The sequence below is a fragment of the Brassica napus genome, chromosome C5, assembly GCF_020379485.1.
Source record: "Brassica napus cultivar Da-Ae chromosome C5, Da-Ae, whole genome shotgun sequence".
Lineage (NCBI taxonomy): Eukaryota > Viridiplantae > Streptophyta > Magnoliopsida > Brassicales > Brassicaceae > Brassica > Brassica napus.
In genome coordinates this window covers 46,315,264-46,327,551 of record NC_063448.1, presented here as the reverse complement: position 1 = coordinate 46,327,551, position 12,288 = coordinate 46,315,264, and the positions used below count along the sequence as shown (strand labels likewise).

The window sequence follows — 12,288 nt, the reverse complement described above, 5'->3', positions numbered from 1 at the left end:
ATTACCACAAAGATGATGATGATGAATTAGATGACATTTTTGAAAATTTATTTGAAGGTTTTGATTTCAATCCCACACCAAAAGAACGAAAAAAACGAGTTTTTATCGAGAGACACCGGGAGGAAGGCCATCAGAAACTCTGGAATGATTATTTTAGCGAAACTCCAACATACCCGCACAATTTATTCCGGCGACGGTTTCGAATGAACAAGGAATTATTCTTGCATATTGTGCATCGTCTCTCTACAGAAGTCGAGTATTTTCAACCCGGAGTAGATGCAACCGGACGATCGAGTCTAACTCCGCTCCAAAAATGTACCGCAGCAATTCGTCAATTGGCGTATGGTGGTGGTTCCGACACCGTTGACGAATATGTCCGAATTGGTGAAACAACGGCAAGAAGATGTTTGCACAATTTTGCCGCGGGAATAATCGACTTGTTTGGCGGTGAATACCTAAGACGTCCCACACCGGAGGATCTGCAAAGACTACTTTCTAGTGGAGAACAACGTGGGTTTCCAGGGATGATTGGAAGCATCGACTGTATGCATTGGGAGTGGAAGAATTGTCCCACGGCTTGGAAAGGAATGTATTCACGAGGATCCGGAAAACCAACGATTGTCTTGGAGGCGGTAGCTTCCTATGACCTCTGGATATGACACGCGTTTTTTGGAGCTCCAGGTACTATGAACGATCTTAATATTCTCGATCGATCACCCGTTTTTGATGACATTATTAACGGAATAGCGCCACAAGTTAACTTCTATGTTAATGGTACTCCATACCATTATGCATATTATCTCACGGATGGTATTTATCCGAAATGGGCTACATTTATTCAATCTATCCGACTACCACAAAATCAGAAGCATTCATTATTTGCTCAAACCCAAGAAGCTGTGAGAAAAGATGTCGAGCGTGCCTTCGGAGTCCTACAAGCTAGGTTTGCCGTTGTTAGAAATCCATCTAATATATGGGATAAAGAAAAAATAGGAAATATTATGAGAGCATGTATCATACTCCATAATATGATTGTCGAAGATGAACGAGCATCAAGAACGAATTACAACGTTGATGAATTTGAAGAAGATGTGCAAACATTTTCCGTCAATATGCCTTCAACTGTCGGGAGTACACTTGAACGTCGAACGAGCGTTCGGAATAGACAAGTCCATCAACATTTAAAAAATGATTTGATTGAAAATATATGGACTAAATTTAGAAATCCTTGAAATAATATATAATTTGTATTTTCTTTCAATAATGTCATTTTCTTATGTTTTCTATTTTTTTTATGATGTTTGTATTTTCTTTCAAAAATGTAATTTTCTTATGTTTTCAATTTTAATATTACATTTTTATTTTTAATGTTTTATTTAAAAATTATATATGTCATTATTTATTAATTAAAATAATAAATTAAATTAACTAAGGGACAACATAAGTCTCACCAATAATCAACTAATTTAACCAAATCCCTTACTCTAGTCCCTAAGCAAAAAATAATAATAAAGATTAGTTAAGGACCCTAAAATAAGTCCCACCTATAAAGATGCTCTAACTAGCCTCCGTCTGATAAATAAACGCTTAAGATAATAATTGTAATTAATGTAGTCATAATCTCTATGTAAATGTCAGGAGAATCCTAACGGAATCGCTTACTAATATAAATAATTACTAAAAAAATCAAAAGATAATGTTGGCAGACAACAGTAAATAAAATCATGTAATTATTTAAAAATAAATAAATAAATTAAAAAAAAAAAAAAATAGCTCTATAAAATAAACACACTCGTCAGGAGAGAAGCTGCATTGATCGTCTTCCCCTAAACAACACTGATTGATTATCTTTCTCTCGTGACGGCGCCATGTCTCTCCTCTCAGATCTCGTCAACCTCAACCTCTCTGACTCCACCGAGAAAATCATAGCCGAATACATATGGTTCGATCTCCCCTTTCTCTCTTTAACGACGAGTGTCATTATTTTGGTTTCTTTCTATTAATACGATCGTAAAGTTTTCACCTTTCTTGTTTCTCTATGAACACGGTTCACTGAGATTGACGTGATACATGTCTTTTTTTTTTGTTCTTTTGTTTTTTTGTCGTCTTCGGGGTTTGTGAGCTTTTCGTATGAACTTTGAATGAACAGGATCGGTGGATCTGGAATGGACATCAGAAGCAAAGCCAGAGTAATTAAATAAATACTCTGTTTCTTGATCCTCTGTTTTTTTTTGGCTGATCTGATTTGTTTTGGATGATACAGACACTCCCAGGACCAGTGAGCGATCCATCAAAGCTTCCTAAGTGGAACTACGACGGATCCAGCACCGGTCAAGCCGCCGGAGATGACAGTGAAGTCATTCTATAGTATGTTCTTTAAAAATCTATATTTATATATAAACATCAAGTAAATATGAAGTAAAAAGTGTTGATCTTTGTTTTGTTTTGATAATGAATCGATAGCCCTCAGGCGATATTCCGTGATCCGTTCAGGAAAGGCAACAACATTCTGGTAGGCTTAATTTTATATGATTAGAGCCTGTCAATATTCATTTGTTACAAAATCAAATTTTAAGAAAATCATTGTTTATTGTTATCTATCTATGCAGGTGATGTGTGATGCTTACACGCCGGCAGGGAATCCAATTCCGACCAACAAGAGGCACAACGCTGCTAAGATCTTCAGCAACCCCAAAGTTGCCTCTGAGGAGCCTTGGTACTCTCCCTTTTCTTCTTGGTCTGCTAATCAGTTAATCATATACTAATACTCTTCTCTTCCTGTGACTCAAAACTCAAAAAGGTATGGGATTGAACAAGAATACACATTGATGCAAAAGGGTGTGAACTGGCCCATTGGTTGGCCTATCGGTGGCTTCCCTGGCCCACAGGGACCATACTACTGTGGTGTGGGAGCTGACAAAGCCATTGGTCGTGACATCGTGGATGCGCACTACAAGGCCTGTATTTACGCAGGTATTGGCATCTCTGGTGTCAATGGAGAAGTCATGCCTGGCCAGTGGGAGTTCCAAGTCGGTCCTGTTGAGGGTATTAGTGCTGGTGACCAAGTCTGGGTCGCTAGATACCTTCTTGAGGTAGACTAATCTTTCTTAAACCGGGTTTTGTTCCCAACACAAGTTTCAAACATTGCTAATAATCATCATCTCTTTTGACAGAGGATCACCGAGATCTCTGGTGTCAATGTCAGCTTCGACCCTAAGCCAGTCCCGGTTAGTGTCTCTAATCTCTAACCACACTCTTCTTGTGCAATAAGTTGTAACATTGTTGCGTTGGTTCAGGGTGATTGGAACGGAGCTGGAGCTCACTGCAACTACAGCACGAAGTCGATGAGGAACGACGGAGGATTAGCTGTGATTAAGAAAGCCATAGAGAAGCTTCAGGTGAAGCACAAGGAGCACATTGCTGCTTACGGTGAAGGCAACGAGCGTCGCCTCACGGGGAAGCACGAGACCGCGGACATCAACACGTTCTCTTGGGGAGTGGCGAACCGTGGAGCTTCGGTGAGAGTGGGACGTGACACTGAGAAAGAAGGCAAAGGTTACTTCGAGGACAGAAGGCCAGCTTCTAACATGGATCCTTACGTTGTTACTTCCATGATTGCTGAAACCACCATCCTCGGTTAAAATCGCACACGTTCTTATGTTTGGGTTTATCTTATCTGGTCTGGTTTTCAATTTGCAAACTTGTGCTTGTGATTGCCGGTTTATCTCGGTTTAAATAATTCTTATGACGACATTTTGTATTTTTTTTCTTCCTAGTTTCGAATAATTAAATAAGGTATTCATATGGTGAAAAAAGTCTATCAGCGACTTTTGTGTTGTTGTTTTGAAATGATAATAATAATAACAAAGTACGGCCTGGCGCGTTGGAGGTTAATGAGCTTGTCGGGAGTAGTAAAGTAGGTGGATAAGATCTGGTGATTAATAATTATGAATTTATCTTAAAATTTAAATGTTGAATGTTCTTTACAACATTATGCAGGATGTGGCATGTTACAGAACATCTCCAATGTATACGTAGAAATATCATATTTATATATTTTTTTCTATAAATAAAGAAACTATTACATTGAAACATTTTCACCTCTATAATAGAATTTTTCTATTTTAGAGAAAAATATAGAGATAAAAATAGGGATGGGTTCTAGATCGTCTAATAATGTTGAATATTCTTTATCAACAATATTCATGATGTGGCATGTGACCTACTTGGGAATTTTTTAAAATATTTATAATTCCGAAGAGGTAGGGTGGTGGATTTTTAGGTGGGAACACCTCGCAATGCTCGTCACGTGCACCGTACTGCTAAAGACCTAATCTGTTCATTGAAATCCGTGACTAGCTACGGAGGAAAAGTCAAATCCAACTTTTATTTATTGACATGATAATTTATTTTCTGAGTGGGACGTTCGTGACTACTCCACTGAGAAAAGTTGTGACGCATCTCTCTTAAGTTGGGCATAGTGGCCATTACAAACCTAAAAAGGATGACGACGAAAAGTTTTTTTTTTTTGAAAAAAAGGCTAAATGACGATGAAAAGTTGTATTAGCGTTTTCTTAAGTTTCGGCAAGACATAAGTACATTGTTAGTACTTTTGTACCTCTGTGCGTTTTTGTATCAATTTGATTATTTTATTCTTTTGCCAACGTATCACGCTTTAGACTAGTGTAGCCATTTTGAACACGTTCCTTGTAAAGTTAGTAAATTACTAATCACGACGTCCAACCCACTTAATTTAGCTTTTTATAAAGTAATAGCAAAGTTATGATTTTTTTGTTGTCGACAAAACCTACGATGCCTACGATTGGTGATAAGATGAAATGTAAATTAACATGTTCTTAGATTTTAAAAAATTGATACCCAAAATAGTTTATTTTATTTTATTTTGAAGAAAGTAATACTCTATCCGTTTTAAATTATATGATGTTTTAAAAAATTATGTTGCTTCAAAATATATAACGTTTTAAAATTTTAAAGTTAATTTTAATTTTATTGGAGATTATTCAATCAGTAAAATTTTAATGTCTTTTTTATAATTGGTTGAAATTTTTTAAAATTATATCTTTAAATATGCTTTTTAGAAGACTATATATTTTTTAATATTTGTGCACTAAACCCAAAGATCATATAAAAAGAAACAAAGGGAGTATTGTTATAATCGGGCCTCGTGGTCTGGTGGTAAAGAAACTTCGGCTGAAGTGCCCGCCATCACGACTTCGAGCCCCGGCCACAGCGGATTTAACATCCTTTCCGCTGGGGCGCTGGACCCCCTACGGGGGATAGTTGGGACTGTGGCTGCCCAGATACCAGAATTATCAAAAAAAAAAAAAAAAAAAGGAGTATTGTTATTAAAAGGAGAAGTAATATTGTTATTGGTTCAACTAATAGATGCGTGCAATCATGCGTCCTGAGTTTCATGAAGCATATTCCGATTTAACTTCTCCACAGAGAAAAAGGCAGTTGCTCAAGAAAACTTGTTGGTTTTCTTGAATGGAAGTATTAGGTGTGAATGATGATGATACGTGAATCATATGATTCATGATTCATGCTGAATTATTCAGTTTTCATTCTCTGGTTGATTATCTTTGCAGCTTTTTATTTTTATACTACTCTTTAACAAAGAAGGTGAAAAGTTGATGTTGCTTGTCTATTCTAAAAATTCAGTCCAAATAGTTTACATAATTAATAATCCAGTACCAAACGAGCAAATTATCTTTTTAACATTAATGAAAGAAAAAAAACAATTTAAATTCGGGTCAAATAATATGGTAAGCAAACAACAGTGTAGCACTCGGAATCAAGCAATAAAAGTAGATATAAAGAAAACAAAGAAGGTGCAACTAACTTGGGTCTGTATAGTATTTTCAAGAAACACAAATGAGCCGTTCGAATAATTCTGAGAAGGCCGCATATTGGGTATTTAAGGTATTCGGCCCAAAACATTAAAAATTAAACAGACGTCGTCGTTTTTGAAATGAGCCTGAAGATTCTATCTAAGCCACCACTGAACAAAACAAAACCCACGTTAAAACCCTCCCATCTGAAATTCTGGAGGAAGCTCGCTCCAATGGCTCGCTCTACTTTGATTCCATCCATAAACCCAGCTCACAGCTTCCGTCATCAGTTCCCGCTATCCAATCCTTCATTCTCTTCTCCCCCCAGTTTTCTGCGATGCGGAAATCGCCGTCGTGGGGTCACCATGGCCGCCGGGAAGGATCACTACAAAACTTTGAATGTCGGCCGCAACGCCACCTTGAAGGAGATCAAGAGCGCGTACAGAGCACTCGCTCGCAAGGTTACTCCTCCAGCTTCATTTTACTCTTTACTTTGTTTTTTGGATTTGAGAGTTGTGATTTGGGTGTAAAACAGTATCATCCGGACATGAACAAGAACCCTGGAGCTGAAGATAAGTTCAAACAGATCAGTGCTGCTTATGAGGTAACCCCAAAGTCCTCTCCTTTTTCCTTGTTTTGACTGACTCTACTTCATTGTTTTGCTCTTCTTTTTGTTGCTTATATTACAAAGTGGAAATGAAGCATCTTGTGTAGGTGTTATCTGATGAGGAGAAGAGATCCGCGTATGATCGTTTTGGCGAGGCGGGTTTAGATGGCAATTTCAATGCTTCACAGGATGCTTCTCAAGGAGTAAGTTTCATATCTTTAAAGAATTTTGATTGAAAAATGACCTCTTTGATTCTTTTTGTTTTTTCTCATTCTTCAGGTGGACCCTTTTGATTTGTATAGTGCATTCTTTGGAGGTGGTTCTGATGGATTTTTTGGAGAAATGGGTGATTCTGGAGGCATGGGTTTTGACTTCATGAACAAGAGAAGCCTTGACCTTGACATCCGGTAAAATATCATTCAAGTTTATGATTCCATTAAATTAGCATAATGTGTTTTCTTTCTTTGAGAGTGGGGGAAATAACTTTGTCTCCTGGCCTTTGGGAACGTGTGTATTAGGTATGATATGCGGTTGAGCTTTGAAGAGTCTGTTTTTGGAGTAAAGCGTGAGATTGATGTTTCTTATTTAGCAACGTGTGATGGATGTGGAGGAACAGGTGCCAAATCTAGTAAGGACGTTAAACAGTGTAGCAATTGTGGTGGTAAAGGGCGTGTCATGGACACTCAGAGAACACCCTTTGGAATCATGTCTCAGGTAACTCGTTTACTATAACTGAAACTTTAATTTCCCTGGACTTGTGTGTTGTGCTATAGATGATAGATAATAATCTGTGTGATATATATTTAGGTTTCCACTTGCTCAAAATGTGGTGGTGATGGCAAAATCATAACTGATAAGTGTCGAATGTGCAATGGCAACGGGAGACTACGGTCTAGTAAAAAGATGGATCTTGTTGTCCCTCCTGGTGTCAGCGACAGAGCCACGATGCGGATGCGAGGAGAAGGTAACGTGGACAAGAGAAGGTACTGGAGAATCTGCCTTTTACGTTTCCTGATATTAAGTGTTTTGGCACCTGTTTTGTTTCTCAGTATGTTTTTTTCACTTCCATAGTGGACGAGCTGGAGATCTGTTCATCGTGCTTCAGGTTGCTGAGAAGCGTGGGATCCGGAGGGAAGGGCTTAATCTATACTCCAAGATCACCATCGATTTCACAGATGCAATACTTGGGACTGTCACAAAGGTGGTTTTAAACTCGTTTGTTACTTTGATGTCACTCGGTAGTGAGAACCTTGTATGTATGACGTCTTTCTTTTTTTTTTTACAGGTAGAAACAGTTGAGGGGACAATGAATCTTCGGATTCCGCCTGGAACTCAGCCAGGTGACACTGTGAAATTATATAGGAAAGGAGTTCCAGACACGGATAGACCTTCAGTTCGAGGTGATCATTGCTTTGAAGTGAAGGTTTTGATCCCCAAAAACCTAAGGTTTGTGTCACTGTCACTTCCCTTGTATCCCTCTCTCTGTCATGCTTAATGCTTTGCTTGCTAAAATGTTGAAAACAATGTTAAACGGCAGCGAGAGGGAACGCAAGTTGGTAGAGGAATTCTCGTCGCTTAGAAGATCTAGCAGTAGTACTGGTACAACACTTACTCGCACCTAATTCAAATCTATTTTCAACCAAAATAAAAATAAAAACTTATAATCCTCTTTTGTAGAAACTCGTCAAGAGGAGCATAGATTTGACTCAGAGTCCAGAGAAAAACCGTCTTTGTGGCATAAAATGAAGAGTTTCATAAGGTAAACTCATGGAACCTTTCTCAGCAGTTGATCAAAGGACACAGAATTGTCATCTTATTCATGAATCCTGGTCGTGTTCTTTTTGTAGACCAGAAGAAGATTCAAGGACGAAGTTTGGGACAATGAGCTTGAACTCCTCAGTGCCACTACGAAGAATGAACGAGGCAGGGACGTCGATTGTTTTCCCCTTCTTGGCTCTGTGCGTTATAGCCTCGGCTGTTGCATTGGTTCAGAAAAAGGGTAATCGCTTGAAAGAAAAGAAAGAAATCTAATTTCGTCAAAACCCTAGACCCAGATGGAAAACTTTGGTTCCAAGTAAAACAGAGAGCTTTAACCAGATAAACATGATTTTGAAGGGCCATTCCATTGATATACAATTCTAGTTTATAGGTTGAACTTGTTTGTTGTAGAAAAACAGAAGAGGTCTTGTATGTATGTTTTATCATTAATTTATGGTTAAAAGAGTTCTGATAAAACGAACAATGTGGTTCCTCTAAGCAAATAATTCTAGTATTGAGATACCATATGAGCTCGTAGATATTTCATTTTATATTGTTCAGGTGAACCCTGCAAAGTTAGAGAACAAGATTTTAAGATAATTGTAGCCGTTCTCTTCCAAACTGTAACGCTCAACCATTTCTGTCTTTTTTTAATTAATTTGTTTTTTTCTTCTTTAAACAAATTAGCCTATATTTAAATAGAATATATTAATGGGACCGTATTGATTGGATCATTCAGAGTAGAGACAATGACATAATAGAGAATGTGTTTTCGGTAAAAATTATTAAATGCTGTAAATTATTGTTGTTGCCTTTTCTACATGTTAAGGTCCTACTTACCTTGACAAAAAAAAAAGGGTCCTACTTACCATACACACACCCATGTTCTATTTCCCCTTTACAACCCATGCAATTTATTCTACAGACAAAATCAATTTTATATACTTATATGATTCTTTTTTGAAAAAATTGTTTTTTTTTTGTGCAACTTGAAAAAAATATTAATGAAGGAAAAACATAGAACTAAGCGTTTCTTGAGAAGAGGGCTCCACTTTACTCAGATGCAAGGAATTTCATGATGTTCTTAACACGCCTTTTAATTACTAAACTTTTTTGGATTCCATTTCTCTTGTAGTATTAGTTTAATATCTGTCCCCCCAACTATACTCACCCACTTGCTAATTTCTTTATGTTACACTTAATTTCACAAACATTTCTTTAATACATGAAAGATGACTAAAATATTAATAATTTCGCAACAGTTTTAGCAGTTTATGAAACTAGAGCATTTCCAGCAGTTTAGCAGTTTATGAATATAAAAAGAGAGAAACGGGAGTGAATTCATCTCAATATTTTGAAAATGGTGTTAAAAAGACTAATAATGCAGCTTAGATAAAGACAAATACTGCTAAACATGTTACATAGGATACTCTACAATATGATCCATTGCAATCACATATTTAACCAAGCAGAGAATGACATATGTCACTGTTGCATTAGAAATGTCGTTTTTGTCACATACCGAAGCTCTTTAAAATTAAATATTAAATTTTTTTAAAAAAAATGGGAAGAAAAAGAGGAGAGATTGACTGATAAGTGTTGACTACTCTTCACTTCACTCACAACCTTCCTTGTTCAGAGAGAGCTTTCTAGGGTTTCTAATGTCGACTCTCTCCCTCCTCCTCGTCCTCTCGATTCTCCTCCTCTCTCTACCTCCTCCCTCACTCCAAGAACTCGCCGCCGACAAATCCGCCCTCCTCTCCCTCCGCTCCTCCCTCGGCGGCCGCACATTCCTCTGGAACACCAAACAAACCTCTCCATGCAACTGGACCGGCGTCTCCTGCGACTCCGACCGCGTAACCGCCCTCCGCCTCCCCGGCGTCGCGCTCTCCGGCCAGATACCGGAGGGTATTTTCGGTAACTTAACCAATCTCCGGACCCTCAGCCTCCGTCTCAACGCTCTAACCGGAACGCTCCCGTTAGATCTCGGCAGCTGCTCAGACCTCCGGCGGCTCTACCTCCAGGGGAACAGATTCTCCGGCGAGATACCGGAGGTCTTGTTCAGCCTCAGCAACCTCGTGAGGCTGGATCTTGGAGATAACGGTTTCTCCGGAGAGATATCTTCGGGGTTCAAGAACCTCACGAGGCTCAAGACTCTGTACTTAGAGAACAACAAGCTCTCTGGGCCTTTAGTGGATATGGGCTTGGGTTTGGATCAGTTTAATGTTTCTAACAACTTGTTGAACGGATCTATACCCAAGAGTCTTCAGAGATTCGATTCCGATTCGTTCTTGGGGACTTCTCTATGCGGGAAACCGCTTGGTGTTTGTAATAATGAAGGAACTGTGCCGAGTCAGCCTATTTCTGTCGGGAACATTCCAGGGAGTGATGGGAAGAGGGAAAAGGGGAAGCTTTCCGGGGGAGCGATCGCTGGGATAGTGATTGGTTGCGTGGTTGTGTTCTTCGTGGTTGTTATGATTCTGATGGCTCTCTTCGGGAATAAGAAGGGGAGCGATAGGACGAGGGACGTCGACCTTGGAAGAACCACCAAGCAGCTTGATATCGAATCTCCCGGGGAGAAAGCGGCGGTGGAAGCAGCGACGGAGAGTGGATACGAGGCGGCTGTGACGGGGAACGCGGAAGTGAACGGTTCAGGGACGACGAGGAAGTTGGTGTTCTTTGGGAACGCTACGAAGGTGTTCGAGCTGGAGGATCTGTTGAGAGCTTCTGCGGAGGTTTTGGGGAAGGGGACGTTCGGGACGGCGTACAAGGCGGTGCTTGACGCGGCGACGATGGTGGCTGTGAAGAGGCTGAAGGATGTGACGATGGCGGATAGAGAGTTCAAGGAGAAGATTGAGGTTGTTGGGGCGATGGATCATGAGAACTTGGTGCCGTTGAGAGCTTATTATTACAGTGGAGACGAGAAGCTGCTTGTGTATGACTTCATGCCTATCGGAAGCTTGTCTGCTCTCTTACACGGTGAGAGTTTTGTTAATGGTTATGTGATTATATTAACGATTGTGTGAATAAAATGGGCACAGTACTTAGCCTTGGATGTGTGTGTTGTGCTTAATGTGATTGCTACGTTACAGGAAACAAAGGCGCAGGACGGAGTCCACTGGACTGGGAAGTTCGGTCACGTATCGCCCTTGGAGCTGCTCGTGGACTAGACTATCTTCATTCACAAGATCCGTTAACTTCTCATGGGAACGTCAAGTCTTCCAACATCCTCTTAACAAACTCTCACGATGCACGACTCTCTGACTTCGGTTTGGCTCAGCTCGTCGGCTCTTCGACCACAACTACAAACCGTGTTACCGGGTACCGTGCGCCTGAAGTAACTGATCCGAGGCGTGTTTCGCAGAAGGCGGATGTGTACAGCTTCGGTGTGGTGCTGCTAGAGCTGCTGACGGGAAAAGCGCCGTCTAACTCGGTGATGAATGAGGAAGGGATGGACTTGGCGAGGTGGGTGCATTCGGTGGGGAAGGAGGCGTGGAGGAGTGAGGTTTTCGACTCGGAGCTGATGAGTTTGGAGACGGTGGTGGAAGGAGAGATGGAGGAGATGCTGCAGCTGGGGATTGAGTGTACGGAGCAGCACCCTGACAAAAGGCCAGTAATGGTGGAGGTGGTGAGGAGGATCCAGGAGTTGCGCCAATCGGGTTCGGATCAGGTTCTCTAGACCCATGGATGCAAGGAGGCTCGAGAGGTTCACTAGTGTGAACGATGGCATGAAACGCGGCGTTTGCTGATGTCTTTTTCTCTAAATGTGAAATGTTAGTTTAAGAATATGGCGGGGAATTAGAGTTGGGGTCGTTAATTAGTTTCTTAATTTTGGTTTTCTTTTTCTTTTTTTCTCATGTGTGTGGACTGGGGCACTGATAATGATGAGTTCGTTGAAGTTGTAATTATTAGTGCTTTTAACTTTAACTTTTATTTCAGTATTGTTTCAGCTTTTTGTCTCTTTCATACCATTAGTTTGCAGCCCAAAAGAGGACATATAATTAGTACCTTTTATGATATGAAGTTATTAACCATTTCATGCTGAAAATGTATAAGTATTATGTTTCCGTC

At 39.9% G+C, this 12,288-nt stretch overlaps 3 protein-coding genes across 3 annotated transcripts; all 3 read left to right on the top strand.

The window, feature by feature from the left end:
• The first annotated feature begins 1,834 nt into the window (after positions 1 to 1,834).
• LOC106435967 (glutamine synthetase cytosolic isozyme 1-3) lies at positions 1,835 to 3,804 on the top strand. The gene is given in 8 exon segments (NM_001315980.1): positions 1,835 to 1,942; positions 2,150 to 2,189; positions 2,264 to 2,367; positions 2,464 to 2,512; positions 2,610 to 2,716; positions 2,801 to 3,092; positions 3,174 to 3,227; positions 3,297 to 3,804. Coding segments are annotated over 8 exon segments (1,065 nt in total). The 5' UTR covers positions 1,835 to 1,868; the 3' UTR covers positions 3,642 to 3,804.
• Positions 3,805 to 6,025: 2,221 nt separating this feature from the next.
• Positions 6,026 to 8,742, top strand: LOC106452025 (chaperone protein DnaJ-like). The gene is made up of 11 exons (XM_022711520.2): positions 6,026 to 6,313; positions 6,388 to 6,456; positions 6,567 to 6,662; positions 6,739 to 6,866; positions 6,978 to 7,173; positions 7,267 to 7,442; positions 7,531 to 7,660; positions 7,745 to 7,905; positions 7,997 to 8,058; positions 8,137 to 8,218; positions 8,307 to 8,742. Exons 1-11 carry the CDS (start codon positions 6,086 to 6,088, stop codon positions 8,488 to 8,490), a joined length of 1,512 nt encoding a protein of 503 aa, XP_022567241.1. The 5' UTR covers positions 6,026 to 6,085; the 3' UTR covers positions 8,491 to 8,742.
• Positions 8,743 to 9,574: 832 nt separating this feature from the next.
• LOC106435970 (probable inactive receptor kinase RLK902) lies at positions 9,575 to 12,170 on the top strand. Its single transcript, XM_013876912.3, has 2 exons — positions 9,575 to 11,196; positions 11,310 to 12,170. Exons 1-2 carry the CDS (start codon positions 9,879 to 9,881, stop codon positions 11,894 to 11,896), a joined length of 1,905 nt encoding a protein of 634 aa, XP_013732366.1. The 5' UTR covers positions 9,575 to 9,878; the 3' UTR covers positions 11,897 to 12,170.
• The last annotated feature ends 118 nt before the right edge of the window (positions 12,171 to 12,288 follow it).

Coding starts and splice junctions, on each gene's coding strand:
- LOC106452025 (XM_022711520.2), top strand. CDS start 6,086: ATGGCTCGCTCTACTTTGATTCCATCCATAAACCCAGCTCACAGCTTC. Junction 7,443..7,530: donor GGTAACGTGGACAAGAGAAG/GTACTGGAGAAT, acceptor TCACTTCCATAG/TGGACGAGCTGGAGATCTGT. Junction 8,219..8,306: donor AAAATGAAGAGTTTCATAAG/GTAAACTCATGG, acceptor TTCTTTTTGTAG/ACCAGAAGAAGATTCAAGGA.
- LOC106435970 (XM_013876912.3), top strand. CDS start 9,879: ATGTCGACTCTCTCCCTCCTCCTCGTCCTCTCGATTCTCCTCCTCTCT. Junction 11,197..11,309: donor CTTGTCTGCTCTCTTACACG/GTGAGAGTTTTG, acceptor GCTACGTTACAG/GAAACAAAGGCGCAGGACGG.